At 41.8% G+C, this 18,846-nt stretch overlaps 1 protein-coding gene and 1 pseudogene across 5 annotated transcripts in view; both read right to left on the bottom strand.

The window, feature by feature from the left end:
* Window positions 1-6,114: 6,114 nt before the first annotated feature.
* Window positions 6,115-18,846, bottom strand: part of MTR (5-methyltetrahydrofolate-homocysteine methyltransferase) — a 124,080-nt gene continuing 111,348 nt past the window's right edge. For 2 of the 4 annotated variants that reach the window (XR_014249060.1, XR_014249061.1), the window contains exons 33-34: window positions 18,035-18,736; window positions 6,115-9,224 (exon numbers count right to left, since the gene is read on the bottom strand). Coding sequence is in view for 1 of the 4 variants with exons in the window: in XM_082407576.1 (XP_082263702.1) it covers window positions 18,650-18,736 (87 nt within the window). In the remaining 3 variants the exon portion in view is untranslated. Of the gene's footprint in view, window positions 9,225-14,499; window positions 18,737-18,846 lie in introns of those variants that run through there. The other 2 variants (XR_014249059.1, XM_082407576.1) reach the window with 2 other exon arrangements.
* Window positions 14,302-18,040, bottom strand: LOC309635891 (large ribosomal subunit protein eL34 pseudogene; annotated as a pseudogene). The gene has a single exon. The product of its transcript is annotated as a large ribosomal subunit protein eL34 pseudogene (transcript).

Genomic DNA, 18,846 nt, shown 5'->3' on the forward strand with positions numbered 1-18,846 from the left:
AAAGATGATACCAACAGATGGAGAGATATACCATGTTCTTGGATTGGAAAAACCAATATTGTGAAAATGACTATACTACCCAAAGCAATCTACAGAGTCAATGCAATCCCTATCAAACTACCAATGGCATTTTTTACAGAATTAGAACAAAAAATCTTAAAATTTGTGTGGAGACACAAAAGACCCCGAATAGCCAAAGCAGTCTTGAGGGAAAAAAAACAGAGCTGGAGGGATCAGACTCCCTGACTTCAGACTATACTACAAAGCTACAGTAATCAAGACAATATGGTACTAGCACAAAAACAGAAATACAGATCAACGGAACAAGATAGAAAGCCCAGAGATAAACCCATGCACCTATGGTCAACTAATCTATGACAAAGGAGGCAAGGATATACAATTGAGAAAAGACAGTCTCTTCAATAAGTGGTGCTGGGAAAACAGGACAGCTACATGTAAAATAATGAAATTAGAACACTCCCTGACACCATACACAAAAATAAACTCAAAATGGGTTAAAGACCTAAATGTAAGGCCAGACACTATCAAACTCTTAGAGGAAAACATAGGCAGAACACTCTATGACATAAATCACAGCAAGATCCTTTTTGACCCAGCTCCTAGAGAAATGGAAATAAGAACACAAATAAACAAATGGGACCTAATGAAACTTCAAAGCTTTTGCACAGCAAAGGAAACCATAAACAAGACCAAAAGACAACCCTCAGAATGGGAGAAAATATTTGCAAATGAAGCAACTGACAAAGGATTAATCTCCAAGATTTACAAGCAGCTCATGCAGCTCAATAACAAAAAAACAAACAACCCAATCCAAAAATGGGCAGAAGACCTAAATAGACATTTCTCCAAAGAAGATATACAGATGGCCAACAGACACATGAAAGAATGCTCAACATCATTAATCATTAGAGAAATGCAAATCAAAACTACAATGAGGTATCATCTCACACCAGTCAGAATGGCCATCATTAAAAAATCTACAAACAATAAATGCTGGAGAGGGTGTGGAGAAAAGGGAACACTCTTGCACTGTTGGTGGGAATGTAAATTGATACAGCCACTATGGAGAACAGTATGGAGGTTCCTTAAAAAACTAAAAATAGAACTACCATACGACCCAGCAATCCCACTACTGGGCATATACCCTGAGAAAACCATAATTCAAAAAGAGTCATGTACCAAAATGTTCATTGCAGCTCTATTTACAATAGCCAGGACATGGAAGCAACCTAAGTGTCCATCATCGGATGAATGGATAAAGAAGATGTGGCACATATATACAATGGAATATTACTCAGCCATAAAAAGAAATAAAATGGAGGTATTTGTAATGAGGTGGATGGAGTTAGAGTCTGTCATACAGAGTGAAGTAAGTCAGAAAGAGAAAAACAAATACAGTATGCTAACACATATATATGGAATCTAAGGAAAAAAAAAAAAAAAAGGCCATGAAGAACCTAGTGGCAAGATGGGAATAAAGACACAGACCTACTAAAGAATGGACTTGAGGATATGGGGAGGGGGAGGGGTGAGATGTGACAGGATGAGAGAGTGTCATGGACATATATACACTACCAAATGTAAAATAGATAGCTAGTGGGAAGCAGCCGCATAGCACAGGGAGATCAGCACGGTGCTTTGTGACCGCCTGGGGGGTGGGATGGGGAGGGTGGGAGGGAGGGAGATGCGGGAGGGAGGAGATATGGGAACGTGTGTATATCTGTAGCTGATTCACTTTGTTATAAAGCAGAAACTAACACACCATTGTGAAGCAATTATACTTCAATAAAGATGTTAAAAAAAAAAAAAGAATGAAATTAGAACACTCCCTAACACCATACACAAAAATAAACTCAAAATGGATTAGAGCCCTATATGTAAGACCGGACACTATAAAACTCTTAGAGGAAAACATAGGAAGAACACTCTTTGACATAAATCACAGCAAGATCTTTTTTGATCCACCTCTTAGAGTAATGGAAATAAAAACAGAAATAAACAAATGGGACCTAATGAAACTTAAAAGCTTTTGCACAGCAAAGGAAACCATAAACAAGACGAAAACACAACCCTCAGAATGGGAGAAAATATTTGCAAATGAAGCAACTGACAAAGGATTAATCTCCAAAATATATAAACAGCTCATGCAGCTCAATATTAAAAAAACAAACAACCCAATCCAAAAATGGTTAGAAAACCTAAATACACATTTCTCCAAAGAAAACATACAGATGGTCAAGAAGCACATGAAAAGCTGCTCAACATCACTAATTATTAGAGAAATGCAAATCAAAACTACAATGAGGTATCATCTTACACCAGTTAGAATGGGCATCATCAGAAAATCTACAAACAACAAATGCTGGAGAGGGTGTGGAGAAAAGGGAACCCTCTTGCACTGTTGGTGGGAATGTAAATTGATACAGCCACTATGGAGAACAGTATGGAGGTTCCTTAAAAACTAAAAATAGAATTACCATATGATCCCACAATCCCACTACTGGGCATATACCCAGAGAAAACCATAATTCAAAGAGACACATGCACCCCAATGTTCATTGCAGCACTATTTACAATAGCCAGGTCATGGAAGCAACCTAAATGCCCATCAACAGACGAATCGATAAAGATGTGGTACATATATACAATGGAATATTACTCAGCCATAAAAAGGAACGAAATTGGGTCATTTGTAGAGACGTGGCTGGATCTACAGACTGTCATACAGAGTGAAATAAGTCAGAAAGAGAAAAACAAATATCGTATATTAACGCATATATGTGGAACCTAGAAAAATGGTAGAGATGAACCGGTTTGCAGGGCAGAAATTGAGACACAGATGTAGAAAACAAACGTATGGACACCAAGCGGGGAAAGCGGCAAGGGGGTGGTGTTGGTGGTGTGATGAATTGGGCAATTGGGATTGACATGTATACACTGATGTGTATAAAACTGATGACTAATAAGTACCTGCTGTATAAAAAAAATAAAATTAAATTAAAAAATTAAAAAAAAAACTGCCTTTTTTTTTATGTGGAAGTTTTGTCTCTTGAGAATCTAAAGGTAAATCAAATCTAACTGTCTTTAAAACCAACAATCCAACCCAACATTGACAAAAAAATTAGCCTTTTGTACCCAAATAAGCAAGTGGATTCTGCTTCTATGGATGTTCAAGTTCACAGGTATTCTCATCTGTATTGTAAAGATACCCTGCACCTGAAAAAAAAAAAAATATGTGTAAAAATGTGCTACTAAGCACTCTCACAGTCTGCAGATTGAAACAGCCTTTTGGAAAGCAATTTGGTTAAACACACCAACAGTTTTCAATGTAATGCTCCTTTGAGTAATTCATTCTTAGGATGTTCTCAGAGATGTGGACAAAGGTGTAGTGTTCATTTATGCTCACACTTTTGTAACCTACAATGGTAAAAAGTTAGAAAGAGCCAAACGTTCCACAAGGAGGAATGGTTATATAAGTTATAGCATGTATTTAGAATAGATTGTTACATAGGCTTAAAAAAATCTTTGAAGAATTTGATTTAAAACAAGGTGGAAAAAAAGTAATATAAAAATAGATATGTATAAACCATAATGAGACACCACTTTACACCCATTAGGATGGCTATTATCAAAAATAAAATAAAATAAAATAACAAACGTTGGCGAGAAACGGGAGCCCTTGTGCACTATAGGTGATAATGTAAAATGGTACAGCTGCTGTGGAAAACAGTATGGCAGTTCCTCAAAAAATTAAACATAGAATTACCAAATGATTCAGCAATTCCACTTCTGGCTATATACCCAAAGGAAATGAGAGCAGGGACACAATCAGATATTTGTACACCAATGTTCATAGTAGCGTTATTCAAAATAGCCAAAAGCTGGAAGCAACCCAAGTCTCTATCAATTAATGAATGGGTATACAAAATGTGGCGTATTCATACAATGGAATATAATTCAGCCTTAAAAGGGAAGGAAATTCTGACATATGCTACAACATGGATGAACATTTTAGACATTATTCTTAAGTGAAACAAGATAAGTCACAAAAGGACAAATACTGTATGATTCCAAATATATGAGATACCTAGAGGAGCCAAATTCATAGAAACAGAGAGTAGAATGGTGGTTGCCAAGGGTTGGGAGTAGGGGGAGAGGAAATGGGGAGTGACTGTTTAATGTATATACAGTGTTAGTTGGGGAAGATGAAAAAGTTCTGAAGATGGATGGTGGTGATGGTTGCATAACAATGTTAAGGTACTTAATGTCACAGAACTGTACACTTAAAATGATTTAGATGGTAAATTTTATGTTATGTATATTTTAACCAAATAAAAAATAACACTGGTACATGGATATATACAATATGTGTATGTATATTATATATATAATATGTATGTGTAGTATATATAATACGTATGTGTAGTTTTATATATACAGTAACATATAAGTCATATTATAAAAGGTATGTGGTAAGTAGGTTGATAGGTATAAAAATTGATACATTCATGGTATATTCATTTCCTGTCACTGCTATAACAAATAACCGTGAACTTGGTGGCTTAGACAATGTACATTTATTCTCTTACAGTTCTGTGGGTCAGAAATCAGTATCACTGGCCAGAATCAAGGCGTCAGCAGGACTGCCCTCTTTCCAGAGGCTCTGGAGAGAATCCATTTCCTTGCTTTTGCAGCTTCTGGGAGCTGCCTCACTTCCTTGGTTCATGGCGCTTTCCTCCATCTCCAAAGCCAGTGGCACAGTGTCTTGCTTCAGTGGTGACTTTGCCTTCCTCTTCTGTGTCAAATCTCCCCCTGCTTCCCTCTTCTAAGGACAGGTGTGACTGCACTTAGGCCTCACTGGATTAGCCAGAATAATCTCCCCATTTCAAGATTCTTAATCACATCTTTTGTCATATAAGGTAATATTCACAGGTTCTGGGGACTAGGATGTGGATATCTTTGGGGGCCACTACTCAGCTTACCCACACATGGATGGACAGAAGGAAAGAAAGAAGGAAAGACTATGGAAAGAAATATAATAAAACATTAATACTAGCTAAACGGGATTATAGAACCATGAATTGTTCTCCTCTGCAGACTTTTATAGAGTTTACAAGCTTTTTGCAATGAACAAGTTTTATAATGAAAAATGCTACCTATTGTTATATGAACTTTTAAAATAATGCAAATATAACGTAGTGTATTTGGGGTGCTTTTCCACGTGTGCTGTGGATTTCACTAAACTACTCATCATGTCTGATAATTCTCCTCATGACTGGAATAATCCATTTGTAAAACGTCAATCCTGTAACAGGAATATTGTCTATAATTGTAGAACCAAAACAAGTTTCCCACTTATGTCTATTCAGGATTGAATGCAGTCAAAATTAAAATAAAATTTCTATAGAGAAGGTTAATGTACAAAAATGTAATGCTACATTTGGTAAGATACTTGACAAAACCCAAATCACCTTCTCTTAATTAGCAATGGCCTTGATTTGCACCCAGTTGGCTCATTCGTGATATTTATAGCTCCCTCTGGAAAATTCCCCATATCACCACTTTTACGTTGCTTGCCCCTGAACTCCCCTTGTGCCTCTGGTATTCATAATTAGAGTCACACACACTGTCTATAAATGAGGTATGTCTGATGTGGTGTTGCATTCATTTTTCCATAAAGCATGGAGAAAATCAAACATCTCCCAAGGGTCTTCATTATCGTTCTTTGGTTAATGAAGATTTTTTATGTTAAGCCAGTCACATGCTGGATGCCTTCTGTGGAGGACTTCATCCCAGCTCCTGCTCTATCCTGCCAGGTGAGTGCCAGCATCACTGTCATCTTAGAGAGGGAGAAGCCGCAGCTTACAGAGGCCATGTAGGTTGCCCAATGTCACCCAGCTAGTAATTGTTGGAGATGTGGGGGGAAGGCATTGGTGAAGAGTACAGAACTTATGCTACAGCTAATCACACACTTGTCCACTGAAAGACAAAACCATTCATCTCAGGCCAGACGGTTCATTAACAAACACCTAACATCTGCTCTCTTCAATCTCTTCAAAGTTTCAAAACATGCAAAGAAAGCGGAAGAGATGGCTCTTGCCCTTTTATTTTTTAAGTTTATTTTGTTTATTTATTTATTTATTTTTTAAAGTCTTTATTGAATTTGTTACAATACTGCTTCTGTTTTTTTTTTCTTTCTTTCTTTCTTTTTTTTTTTTTTTGTTTTTATGTTTTTGTTTTTTGGCCCTGAGGCATGTGGGATCTTAGCTCCTGGACCAGGGATCGAACCCGCACCCCCTGCACTGGAAGGCTCTAGAGGGCAGGCTCAGTAGTTGTGGCACACGGGCTTAGCTGCTCCGCGGCATGTGGGATCTTCCAGGACCAGGGATCCAACCCGTGTCCCCTGCATTGGCAGGTGGATTCCCAACCACTGTGCCACCAGGGAAGCCCCACCTCCTCTGCTTTTGAATCTGCAGTGAAGGATGTTCAAGACGTGAATGAGGGCTTCCCTGGTGGCGCAGTGGTTGAGAGTCTGCCTGCCGGTGCAGGAGACACGGGTTCGAGCCCTGGTCTGGGAGGATCCCACATGCCGCGGAGCAACTGGGCCCGTGAGCCGCAATTACTGAGCCTGCGCGTCTGGAGCCTGTGCTCCGCAACAAGAGAGGCCACGATAGTGAGAGGCCCGCGCACCGCGATGAGGAGTGGCCCCCGCTTGCCACAACTAGAGAAAGCCCTCGCACAGAAACTAAGACCCAACACAGCCATAAATAAATAAAAATTAAAAAAAAAAAATACTGACTTAAAAAAAAAAAAAGTTATAAAGACGTGAATGATACAAAGTCCTGGAGGCAGTCAGTTCACTACTACTCTCCATGAGGCCAGGGAATGTGACTCATTGTATACCCAGCCCTTAGAACAGGACCTGGCCCAACAAATGTTTGATAAATGAACATATAAATGAATGGATTGAATGAATATGAATGAAGGCACAAATGCCACATGACAGTAGATTCTTCCCCTCTTGGGGATCTCAGCCAAAGCAAAAGGAGAGGTAATTTGCGCAATCAGCATTTTCTCTCTCTAATATCATCAGCATTGTTTGAGCTCATGGAAATAAAAGTTTAAAAGGTAGGTATAAATGGTTTTTCCCCTATTATAGCAAATTTTAGAAGTACAAAATAATCAAGGTTTTTCAGATTTTTACCTTTCAGGAGTCAGCGAAGTGGCCTGTATTCGTAAAATCAAAGTGATTGGCAACACACCCATCCCACTAGAGTAAGCACCCACGTCTTTTCCCTACAGAAGGAAGGCTTGGTCCCACTAGAATCCTTTCCACTCTCTCCCCATTTTTAAGGCAGTCGTGACTCCGTTACTCTTTCCTATTTTTCCCCCTGCTCCCCACCCTCAAATGTGCCCACAAATGTTGGCTACTTATACTACCAAACCCTTTGTAATATTCGTTTTTGCTCTCCACCATCCAGAAATCTCAACCTCCCCATCACACACTTTGTGAGTCAAAATTTAAAGGTGGCATCCAAAGCCAGACCTCACTTTTCACTTAATAAAACCCAATAATTACTGTGCTTTCTGAAGTCAGATCCTCCTGCTAATCCGATACAAACCATCTAAAATTAGCGTTTTCCTTCCCCCTCAATGCCAAGGGTGCTAAGTGACTCAGCCCTGCCAGGCACCAGCCCCTTCAGCTTCCAGGGTCTGTGCTGACACCCCGTCATGACACACTCCCTCATTCTGTGACATTTCTTCTATATCTTTTCATTCACCCCAGTGAATCTCCTTCACTTCAGCACCCCATTCTCTCTCTCTCTCTAGTTTAAGCCACGTCAGGCTTGGCTCTTTTGCCACGGATGAGAGCAGAAGATACTCTGTTATCTGACAACGGGGGAAGAATTTCTCTTCATCTATTTTCTGGTTAAAGGAAAGGAATCACCCTTATCATCCTTGGGTGACCAGCCTTCAAATACAGTAATTCGCACAGTAAAATGTACCTAATACTGAAGCTATACCGAATTTTCATGGGTCTTGGATGATGAAGGCTCTTGTGGGAATACTGGAATACTTTCGGCTCATCGTTATGAATATCACTGATCACTGAATTTAAAATTGTATTGGTTTTGTAATTGTATTTGTATAACTCTATTCTGGTTGTATATCAGTATAGGTAAAATAAGCTTGAGGAATTTATCCCTGATTTTGTGACAGTACACATGCAAGCAATGTCATAATAAAACTAAGTTTTAAGTCATGCTTAAAAACTTAAAACTAAGTTTTAAGTCACGCTGCAGGGGAGGGGGGATTGTCTGTGAGAACATGTACTCTTTCAAAGGGGTCCAGGCTTGAAAGACACTGATCTACATATGCATTTCCTTTTTAAAATAAATTTGCTGCTTTTGAATCTTATCACTGGTTTAACAGCAATATCTATGATTTCATTCGAAATATACTGAATTTAGTATCTTAATAGCAAGTAATTCTAAGAAACAGTTAAAGATGATGACTTTAGTGTGTACTATATATTTTATGGTGGCTGAATTTTATATATTACAGTATGTATTATAAGATTTTTAAATTAACCTGCTTTTCACTCAGAACCTCAGGGTGTTTATGTGTATTCATGCATTGTGCATTCAAGTAAGTGAAACTGAAAATCTGGATTTTATACTCATTATTCAAATACAACCTATATTAATAAGCCAAATTATATGAAACTAATACAAATTTCAGAAAAAGTATCTTACTGAACTATTAAAGGTTTATCAGTGAAAATAAATAGTTTTGCAAATACAGCAGACAGTGCTTTGGTCTAGATTTCAATACTGGTCCTCTGTTGCCAGGTACTTAGATTTCTTTCAATTCTTCTGTTTGCCATCTTCCTTGAGAAGAAGCTGATCTTGGTTATAACAATTGAGGAGGCTAGCTTTACACTAGAGGGAGGAAGAAATCCTTTCATCATACTCCAGGAGAGGCTGTCATATATAGAAATCTTTGCATATGTATCATCTTCCTTTGCTTTTGCTAAGATCCACCCAGCCAATCTTCCACCATCAAATGTTTGTGTAAAACATACTTCTCCTCTAGGTTGAGGTGTCTTATATTTAATCTCTGAGGAGAGTTCACCTTCGTTAACATCAGTCTCTTCTGAATTTTCCTCAGTCTTTCATCTCAAACACCATTATCCATAAATTCTGCATAAATTGAGATAAGAAGATGCAAATGTAGCCAAAAGCCTTGGAAACACTTATTATCTGTCTCCTGCGCCCATTTTCGGCAGGGGCAGTTCAGATGTCTTTGTCGCTGCCACTTGGTCCCTGTATCTCCCGAGACCTAAAGTATTTTTAATTAATGATATTTAACACTCTTCACCAAGACAACTGGATTTCATATATTTGCACTGAAAACACGCACAAAATAAATGCCTCTTCTTTCCTCAAAGAGGATTATGCCTCATGATTAAAGACAGGTAACCACTGAAATTCTTTCAGATAATCTGGAATGAAATGTCACTTTTCTCTATTCTGGTTTCTCTCTGGGTGAAAGAACAAACAGAACAGTAAAAAGTTCAAAGTTCTTTTCTCAGCTTCTGCAAGCTTCATACTCTGTAGGTTGCCATATGTATTTGCGTTATGGAAGGCAAAGACTGTGATAAACATCATTCATGAGTCTGTCTGGTTTTTGTTTCTTCCATTCCATGGCATATCTGCTCTCAAGGTTCTCAAAAATCATTTAATCCAAGATCCTTTCCTAGACAACAATTCCAGAGATTGCTTGTTTTATGAGTCTCCAAAAGGCTATAATAATACTTAAAAGCAAGGGAGGAGGCAAAAAATATCTTTGAAAATTATATTTGAAGAAGGGAGAATGTAAATGGAATTAGCTATTCCAAGTGTTGAGAAATATGACCGAGTTTAGGAGTTAGTTCACGTAAGTGCTAACTTTTCACTCAGATTATTCAAAACAGCATCTATTTCAAGTTGGATTTGTTGCCAAGCTAACCTTTTTTAAAGTACAGTAATATTTATATCTTTGTTGTAAAAATTCAAAACAGTGCAGAAAGAGTGAGAAATATCCAAACCATGAGGCCCTCACCCCTGGTCCCCCAGTCCTATTGCCCAGAGGGAACCACTTAAGACATTTTGTGGGGCTTCCCTGGTGGTGCAGTGGTTAAGAATCTGCCTGCCAATGCAGGGGACACGGGTTCGAGCACTGGTCTGGAAAGATCCCACATGCCAAGGAGCAACTAAGCCCATGCGCCACAACTACTGAGCCTGCGCTCTAGAGCCCACGAGCCACAGCTACTGAGCCCACATGCCACAACTACTGAAGCCTACAGCCCGTGCTCCGCAACAAGAGAAGCCACCACAATGAGAAACCCGCACACCACGACGAAGAGTAGCCCCCGCTCGCTGCAACTAGAGAAAGCCAGCACACAGCAACGTAAAGTAGACCCAACGCAGCCATAAATAAATAAATAAATAAATAAATAAAATAAATTAAAAAAAAAAGATATTTTGTGTATCTTTGTAGACATTTTCACTGCATGTATTTCCTTAACACACACACACACACATAGAATCATAATATACTCTCTCTTCTGTAATCTGACAATACATAGAGCTGATCAATAGCAAGTAAGCCATTGATAAGCTATTGTAGTGAGGTGGTTTTTCTGCAGGGCTGCCAGTGCATTGTCTTCATGGGCAGGAAAAAAAAAATTGTGAAGATGGGTGTGGAGGGTGCTAGGGCTTTGATGCCCCGGTCTCTTTCTCTGAGCAAGAGAAAAACATCATGGCTTCCCCTCTGCTCACTTAAAAACCCATGTACCGAACTACATGGCAGGGGCTGAGTTAGGCTCTGGGGACTCTGAGCCCAGTCAGAGAGGCATGGCCCTTGCCCTCATGGAGCTCTCAGTCTGCTCTCCTTACAAACCACTGTTCCCAGGAAAGCATCTGCTCATCAACTCATTCAAGCCAACCTTTACTGAGCACCTATCATGAACCAAGTGCTATTTTAGACACGACAAAGATGAACAAGGTTCCAAACCTACCCTTCAGGATCACAGTCTAATGGGGAGATAGATTATTGTTACCACAGAGCACTGTGAAATATGCATGATGCTATTAAGGAGGTAGGATGAGGTGTCACTTCACTTAGCCCTGGGGGGGAGGGGAGGGGAGGGGAGGGTTGGGAAGCTTTCCTGAAGCCCGAGGGTGGAGTTGGGGTGAGGTAATTTCAGGTGGAGGGGACAATGCAAGCAGACACCTCCGTCAGGACATGTGGGGAAACTGCAGCATTTTAGGGCTGCTGGAGCGTGTGGAGCAGGGTCAGAACGTGGAGAGCTTTGCACACGTCTGAGGACTTCGGGTATATGCGAGGCAATGGGGGGACGGGGGGCCTGTTTAGGTAGAAGGATTGGGGTGGGCTTAAAGGATCAGAGAGCTCACTCTTACAGCTGTAGGAGGCTGGGAAACTAACCCAGAGACTGTGGCAGAGGAGAAATGATGAGACCCTAAGCCAGGCAGGGGTATTTAGTGGGTAAAACTATCTGGGTGTGAGAACAAATTGGATATGAAGTTTGAAAACAATGGGTGGGTTTCTGGGACTTCCCTGGTGGCGCTGTGGTTAAGAATCCGCCTGCCAATGCAGGGGACACGGGTTCGAGCCCTGGTCCAGGAAGATCCCACATGCTGCAGAGCAACAAAGCCCGTGCGCCACAACTACTGAGCCTGTGCTCTAGAGCCCGTGAGCCACAACTACTGAGCCCGTGTACCACAACTACTGAAGTCCACACACCTAGAGCCCGTGCTCCACAAGAGAAGCCACTGCAATGAGAAGCCCGCACACCGCAACCAAGAGTAGCCCATGCTCGCTGCAACTAGTGAAAGCCTGTGTGCAGCAACGAAGACCCAACACAACCAAAAATAAAATATAATAAATAAATTTTTAAAAAGGGACTTCCCTGGTGGCGCAGTGGTTAAGAATCTGCTTGCCAATGCAGGGGACATGGGTTCGAGCCCTGGTCCAGGAAGATCTCACATGCCATGGAGCAACTAAGCCTGTGTGCCACAACTACTGAGCCTGCGCTCTAGAGCCCACGAGCCACAACTACTGAAGCCCGCGCGCCTAGAGCCCGTGCTCTGCAACAAGAGAAGCCACAGCAATGAGAAGCCCACACACCGCAACGAAGAGTAGTCCCCGCTCGCCGCAACTAGAGAAAGCCCATGCGGAGCAATGAAAACTCAACACAGCCAAAAATAAATAAATAAAATAAAATAAATTTATTAAGAAAAAAAAAAGGTCAGGTTTCGGGACAACTCCCAGGTTTAAAATGTTGGTAATTGGTTGACGGAAGTCTAGTCTGTCTGGAAGTCAGATTAAAAGATATTAAAAAAAAATTTTACCTGGTACTCACCCCTCAGCATAAAAGCCTTTTTCTTATCTTAAAATAAACACTGGGACTTCCCTGGTGGTGCAGTGGTTAAGAATCCACCTGCCAGTTCAGGGGACATGGGTTCAAGCCCTGGTCTGGGAAGATCCCACATGCTGCGGAGCAACTAAGCCCGTGCGCCACAACTACCGAGTCTGCGCTCTATAGAGTCCACAAGCCACAACTACTGAGCCCGCGTGCCACAATTACTGAAGCCCGTGCACCTAGAACCCATGCTCCGCAACAAGAGAAGCCACCGCAATGAGTAGCCCGTTCGCCGCAACTAGGAAAAGCCCACTCCAAGCAACGAAGACCCAATGTAGCCAAAAATAAATAAATAAATAAACTTATAAAAACTAAATAAATAACCACTCAATTCTACCTTCCCATCCACCTTCTTAAGATAACCAAGTAACCTGCCTCTCCTCCTCCTGTCTTCAACCCAGCACAGCTAGTCCCCACAATGCCCCTGAAACTGCTCTAGTGAGGGTCACCCGTGAGAGGGGTCCCGTTCCCAGAGCTCTCGGCAGCACCAGGCTCCATGGCCAGGCCTTCAACTCTCTCTTCCTTTGCTTTGCCTGACGTGGCCCCCTCTACCGGTCTCCTTTACCCCACACGGCAGCTCCTTCCTTGGCTTCCCCACCTCCCCGGTCCCTGGTCCTAGAATCAAGTTCCATCCTTTCTTCAGATTCTCCAGATGCGATCCCGTCTGCACCTCCACGTCCACCTCCACCTCCACCTCCACGTGGAAGTCTCCCAGTTCTAACGCCATTCTTCCAAAATCCCAAAGGCAGGCGTCCAACTGCCGGTATTCAGCCACAGGAAACTTGTCCAGAGCTCCTTTCTCCTCCCAGCCTCCATTCCCTGCCTGCGCCAACGGTGCCAGCAGCCATCATCCTCCAAAGCCCGGTATCTGGAGCCACGCTTAGCCCTGGCTGGACAGGGCACAGATGCTCCACTCTCTGTCCCCACCTCTGCATTGCTGTGCGCTCTGTCCTTCCTTTCTTTAAAAAATACATTTGACACACACAAAACATTATCTACAAAGTCACCATCCCAGAGTTTGGCTTATTATTCCCTTTTTCCTTTATTATTTTTATGTTTAATACATTACGTACAACATATTTAATACATACAGAATTCTACGATATACATGAGTTATAAAGCATAATATAATAAACCATAAACCTACCATACAACCCAAGAACGAGAGAACATTACTAATAACTAGCAACCACCCACGTGTCCCTCTGTTATCTGTTCCCTCTGTTTCCCTCTCAGAGGTAAGCAGTGGGCTAAATTTTGGTTTATCATTGTTTTGTTTTGTTTCTTACAGTATAGTTTTGCCATTTATGTATGCTTAGACAATGTACTCTTTGGTTTTGCTTGGTTTTGAGCTCAATAAAAATAGTCTCAACCATACCCTGGGACTTGCTTTTTTTTCTTAATATTTTCTGAGATTCATTCTTATTGTCAGGTATAGCTGTAGTTCACCTCTTGTCACTACAGAATAATATCCCTTAGTGTGAATATACCTAATTTACTTAAACATTCTCTTGTAGACAGAATGGCATTTCAGTTTTTCCAGTTATTAACTATTATGAAGATGTTACCATAAACATTTTTGTACACACCTGCTGGTACACAAATGCAAGAGTTTACTGGATACACAACTGGGAGGTGGAGTCATAAGCTAGACCCTAAAGTATGCAAATGTTCAACTCTGTGAGGTGTAGTTGTTTCCTAAAGCAGAGGTGCCTGTCTACACATCCACACAATGAGGAGCTCACATTTAGCACCTGGTGCTGTCAGACTCCTTAATTTTACAAATCTTATGGATGTAAATTGCAAGCTCATTGTGGTCTTACTTCATATCTCCAAGGTTTCTACTCATTTATAAGCCCTATGTATTTCCTCTTCTTGTGAAATGTCTTTTCAAGTTTCTTCTATTTTTCTTTTCTTTTTTTTTTTTGTGCTTTCTGATTTTTTCTTATTACTCAAAAAGGGTTCACTTTTAAATACAAAAGCTAAAATAAAGCTTTCTGACTCTGTGCTTGTACTTTCAACACTTTCACAACAATTTTCTGCTCCTCAATAAGGAAAGTGTGTTCGATCCTGTCACGGACACATTTAGCACACATGGAACCACCATAGGCCCAGCTGACATGTTTTTTTGTTTTAGACGACCTCACAAGAACTTAAAGTCCCACAGTGCGAACTCCTTGAAGTCGGCCTGAGCACACGCCACAGGCGGATTTTGGTGTTTTCCTAACCTTCTTGGTATAAAGGTAAACAATTCTATTACCAGGGGTTCGGGACAGGCTGGTTTTGTTAGAGGCTTATTGTAGGACAGCCTACGATGGTATGTCAAACGCTGGACCATCCTGAATGCCTCTAGATACCATCTCCGGAAGAAGAAGGCTATTTTTCTGTTTTTTTAAAAAATAGGAATTCTCTATATATTCTGCTTACTACTCCTTTGCCAGTTAACTGTATCGTAAACGTCAAGTCTTTGTCTTTCCACTACACTAAATTGTTTGTTAGCTTAACTTAAGTGCTAGTTTTAATATATTTGATTTAATCATCTTTTCTTTTATGATTAGCATATGTCTCAAGAGATTCTTTCCGGCCCTAAGGTTTTTTTCCATGCAAACATTTAAATACTTGCTTTTCGTCATCAAGACCTTAATGCGTTTGGAACTGACTGCTCGGTGAGGTGTGAGGCGGAAATCCATTTCATGGTTTTCCACAAGGATAACCGTTGTTCTAGCACTACTTATGGAGCCACCCTTCCTGCCCCCACTGACCTGCCATGCCACCTCATCACACCTCAAAGGGCAGCACATACGCCTGGGCTATTTCTCAGGCTCCTGAGCTCGTTGCACTGCTCAGAGCGCCTACCTCTGCACCACATACAACACAAACTCTGTAATAAAACTTACTGTCTTGTAAAAGGTCCCCTCAACCTCCTCATTATAGTCAGAAGCATCCAGCCATCTTAGTCCTTTGCTATTCCACAGACGTTTAGATATCTGCCTGTCACATCCAACAAAACCTCTGTTGGAACTTCTGCTGGAAATGGCATTGAATCTGTAGATGATTTTTGGGAGGTTTGATACCCTTACAACCTTCATGAACAAAGATACTGTAGTTCTTCATTTGTTTCTACCTTACTTCTTCACCTTTATCCTTCAAATCCTCAATCAAGACTTAACCTAAACACTGCCTGCCTCAAACATGTCTTTTACCTTCTCAACTAAAAGGAGGACAAGCGTGTCTTTCATGTGCAAGTTTTTTAGATAGCTGCAAGAGTCCAAGAAAAAGATGGGGTGGGTTTGAGGTCTCTTGCTGAGTACACTGAGAATTCGAGAAGAGTAAGATGATACTGGTTTGAGACACATTGAGTCTTTGGTGTGCTATGTGCGCTTCAGCACAGAGGAGTCTGGATAGATTGCCCACTGAAACTGTATGACTCAGAAGGTAACTAGTGACAGGCTCATGAGGACCAGGCTTTAAATGGGCAGAGGAAGAGAAAACTAAGAAAGTAGCTAAGAAATTACAAGAAACATGGAAGGTAAATCAGAAGAGTGAAGTCAAGGGGGAACCAGGGAAAGGAGATTTTTGGAGAAGTGGTCAGTATTGCCCAAACCCAGAGAAGAAAGATCACTGGAAAGGCCACGGTATCTAACAATTAAGAGGTCATTAATGACAGAAGAGATGGGTAAAACAAACAAACAACAACAACAAAAAAAACTAACTTCACTGAGTTAAAGAGAGAATGGGAGGAGAAGGTGGTTGGCACAGAGTAGACACTCGGATATTTGTCGAGGACAAGCCTGAGAGAAATGGAAAGAGGACAGACTCTTCTCTAAATGAGCTCAGCTGTGAATAGAGGGAGGCTGATGGCAGAATATCTCAGATGAGAAACAGGGCGCTGTAGGATCTGACCTCAACCACCATCCCACACACCAGCCTCCACGTTACAGACAGCAGAGTAAGCAGCAGAGTGCGGAAGGTTCCGAACAAATGCTTCTTTAGAGGGAAAAAATAAATATGGGATCCCTAATGGAAATGATGAGAGTGAGTGAGTGGATGTGAGAGCCACGGACATTGATGCCAAGGAGAGGTTCTGGACGTACCGGCAGAGACACAGAAAAGACCCCGGCTGCAGAATGGTCACCTTCCTGCCTTTGAGGTCACCTGACATAAACTAAGGTAGGGGTTTTCAAGCTATATTCTGTATTCTTTAATGAACATATAGGCACCCGAACTTGCACAAATTGTTTTTGTCTTTAGATAAAAGGCCTCCATCATGGGATTAGATCAACAATACACTTAAGGAAGCCATTCCGTCACATAACTAGTTGAGAAAAGATATGGTACATACTTAATGAAACTGGGAGACTCTTAGCAACTGCAATTCGGATAAAATACATTAAAATATTTGGAGGGGGTTATTCTTTCTTAAAGAAGGATGTGCCAACACCTAGAATAACATACCTGCTATGGAAGAGAAAATAAGTCCTCCACCTGAGCATCTTGGGGAAAATGAGTCCCAGTCTCAATCTAGCACAGATTAAATGGACCTAAAGAAAGCATATAATTCTCTTCACTTTAAGGGCAAGTGATGCCTAAGAAGGCATGTTACTCTGCAGGTAAACATGTATATGCTACAGTTATGCAGGATTATCGTTTGCTAAGGTTTTTTTCCTCTTTCACCTGAATGTACCTGAGTGCATATTTGATATAACTACTTTGGGGCAAGGCCAGCTTACATCACGAGGGGAGGGGGCACTGTCTCACAGAAAATGAGGGCTGATGGTACCGATGACATAGATAGTAGCTTCTCTCTCCAGTCACTGTGTTCAATGGGGCTCTAATCCCAGAAACGGTACCTAGTATATTCAACGCGGTCATTCCCATATGCATTTCCCCAGTATCTTTTCACCTCCATTAATCTCTTATTCCCTTTCCATGAGCACCTACCCTGTGCTGAGCTCGGGGACCCCCTAGAGAGCTCTACAGAAGCTGCCGTCTATCAAGCTCTCACTGTGTGCCGCAGCCCATGTTCCCTGCCTACGTGCATCGTCTCCTTTAATCCACACCTCATGCCTGTGAGAGAGGAGCTAGTCTCGTTGTCTCCATTTCACAGATGAGAAAATCGTGCTGATACTTCAGTCGCACGGCAAGGACGCGGCAAACCCGAAACGCGAATCTGGGTGTGTCTGACTTCAAAGCCCTGGTTCTTAACCATCTCCCCGCGATGACCACAAACAAGTCCACGCGCTGTTCCCATACCGTGCGAGCCTGGAGCTGGGGCAGCGCAGAAAAGGAAGCGCTGAGTGGAGTGGTGCTGCTCACCTATCCACGCTGCAGGGACCCGCGGCTGAGCCGACGGCCTGCTCAGTTCTGCAAAACAACCCGAGGCTGTTAACCACCCTCAGCGGCCACTCTCTCTGCCCACCTCCTTTCTCCCCCCTCAGGGTGCGGGAATATGAGATCACGAGCGGACAAGATGCTTGGAGAACGTGACTGTATCCGACCTGCCAGGGCCGGCAGCAGCCTAAGTACCTCTGATAAGCCGGAGGGGGAGAGCATGCCCCCGGCCGCAGGGACTTCTGCAGGCGTCTAATCGAGGCTTCAGAAAAGGAGGTCTCTGGAGAAAGAGGTCTCGGGAGAGCAGAGCTTCTCCCCTGTCGGAGTAACTGCTCTCACCACTCAGATTAAAATGCCCCGTTGCTCACAGAGTCACTCTGCCACAGGGTCACATCCCCCTATTCAACTGACTTTCAGGCTTTTCTCTGAGAAATAAGAAAGAAAGAAAGAAAAAAAGAGAAAGAAATGGCCTCCCAGGTCTGCGGTAAAAATGAAAAAAGCAAGTTGACTTGCAAAAGACCTCCACCTCCGGCTTGGCCTAGTCCCCGAGGGACCGGGGACACCCCCGGAGTCTTGCTCACTGCTCTTCATTCAAAGTCCCCTGGAAAACAGCCGCTTGTTTTCCAAGAACTGTAGGAACACGCTGTTCGTCCACAAGGTCCCACCAAACGTCCACAACCTGGAGCGGCACAAAGGTCAACCAGATGCAGATGGGCTCGCGGCTGCTGCGCTGTTATTATTAAGGCACTTTTGACTGTGTTTCCTTGAGGAAACAAGTATAGACAAGGTGAAAAAAAAAAAAAAAAAAAGTTAGTCTGTATCATATCCCAGAATGGGTCCCAGCCATTTCTCAACCTCGGCCACAGACATGTTCTTCCTCAAAGCATAATCCTCAATCTGCAAAAGATTAAAAGCAGTTTATTAAACCAAAATGATAAGACTTTTTGAACTCAAGTTTCCGCAGCATTTGCCAAGATACATTAAGTACGTTTTATGTCTTTTGCCTT

This window comes from Balaenoptera borealis (assembly GCF_965194805.1).
Source record: "Balaenoptera borealis genome assembly, chromosome: 10".
Taxonomy (NCBI): Eukaryota; Metazoa; Chordata; class Mammalia; order Artiodactyla; family Balaenopteridae; genus Balaenoptera; species Balaenoptera borealis.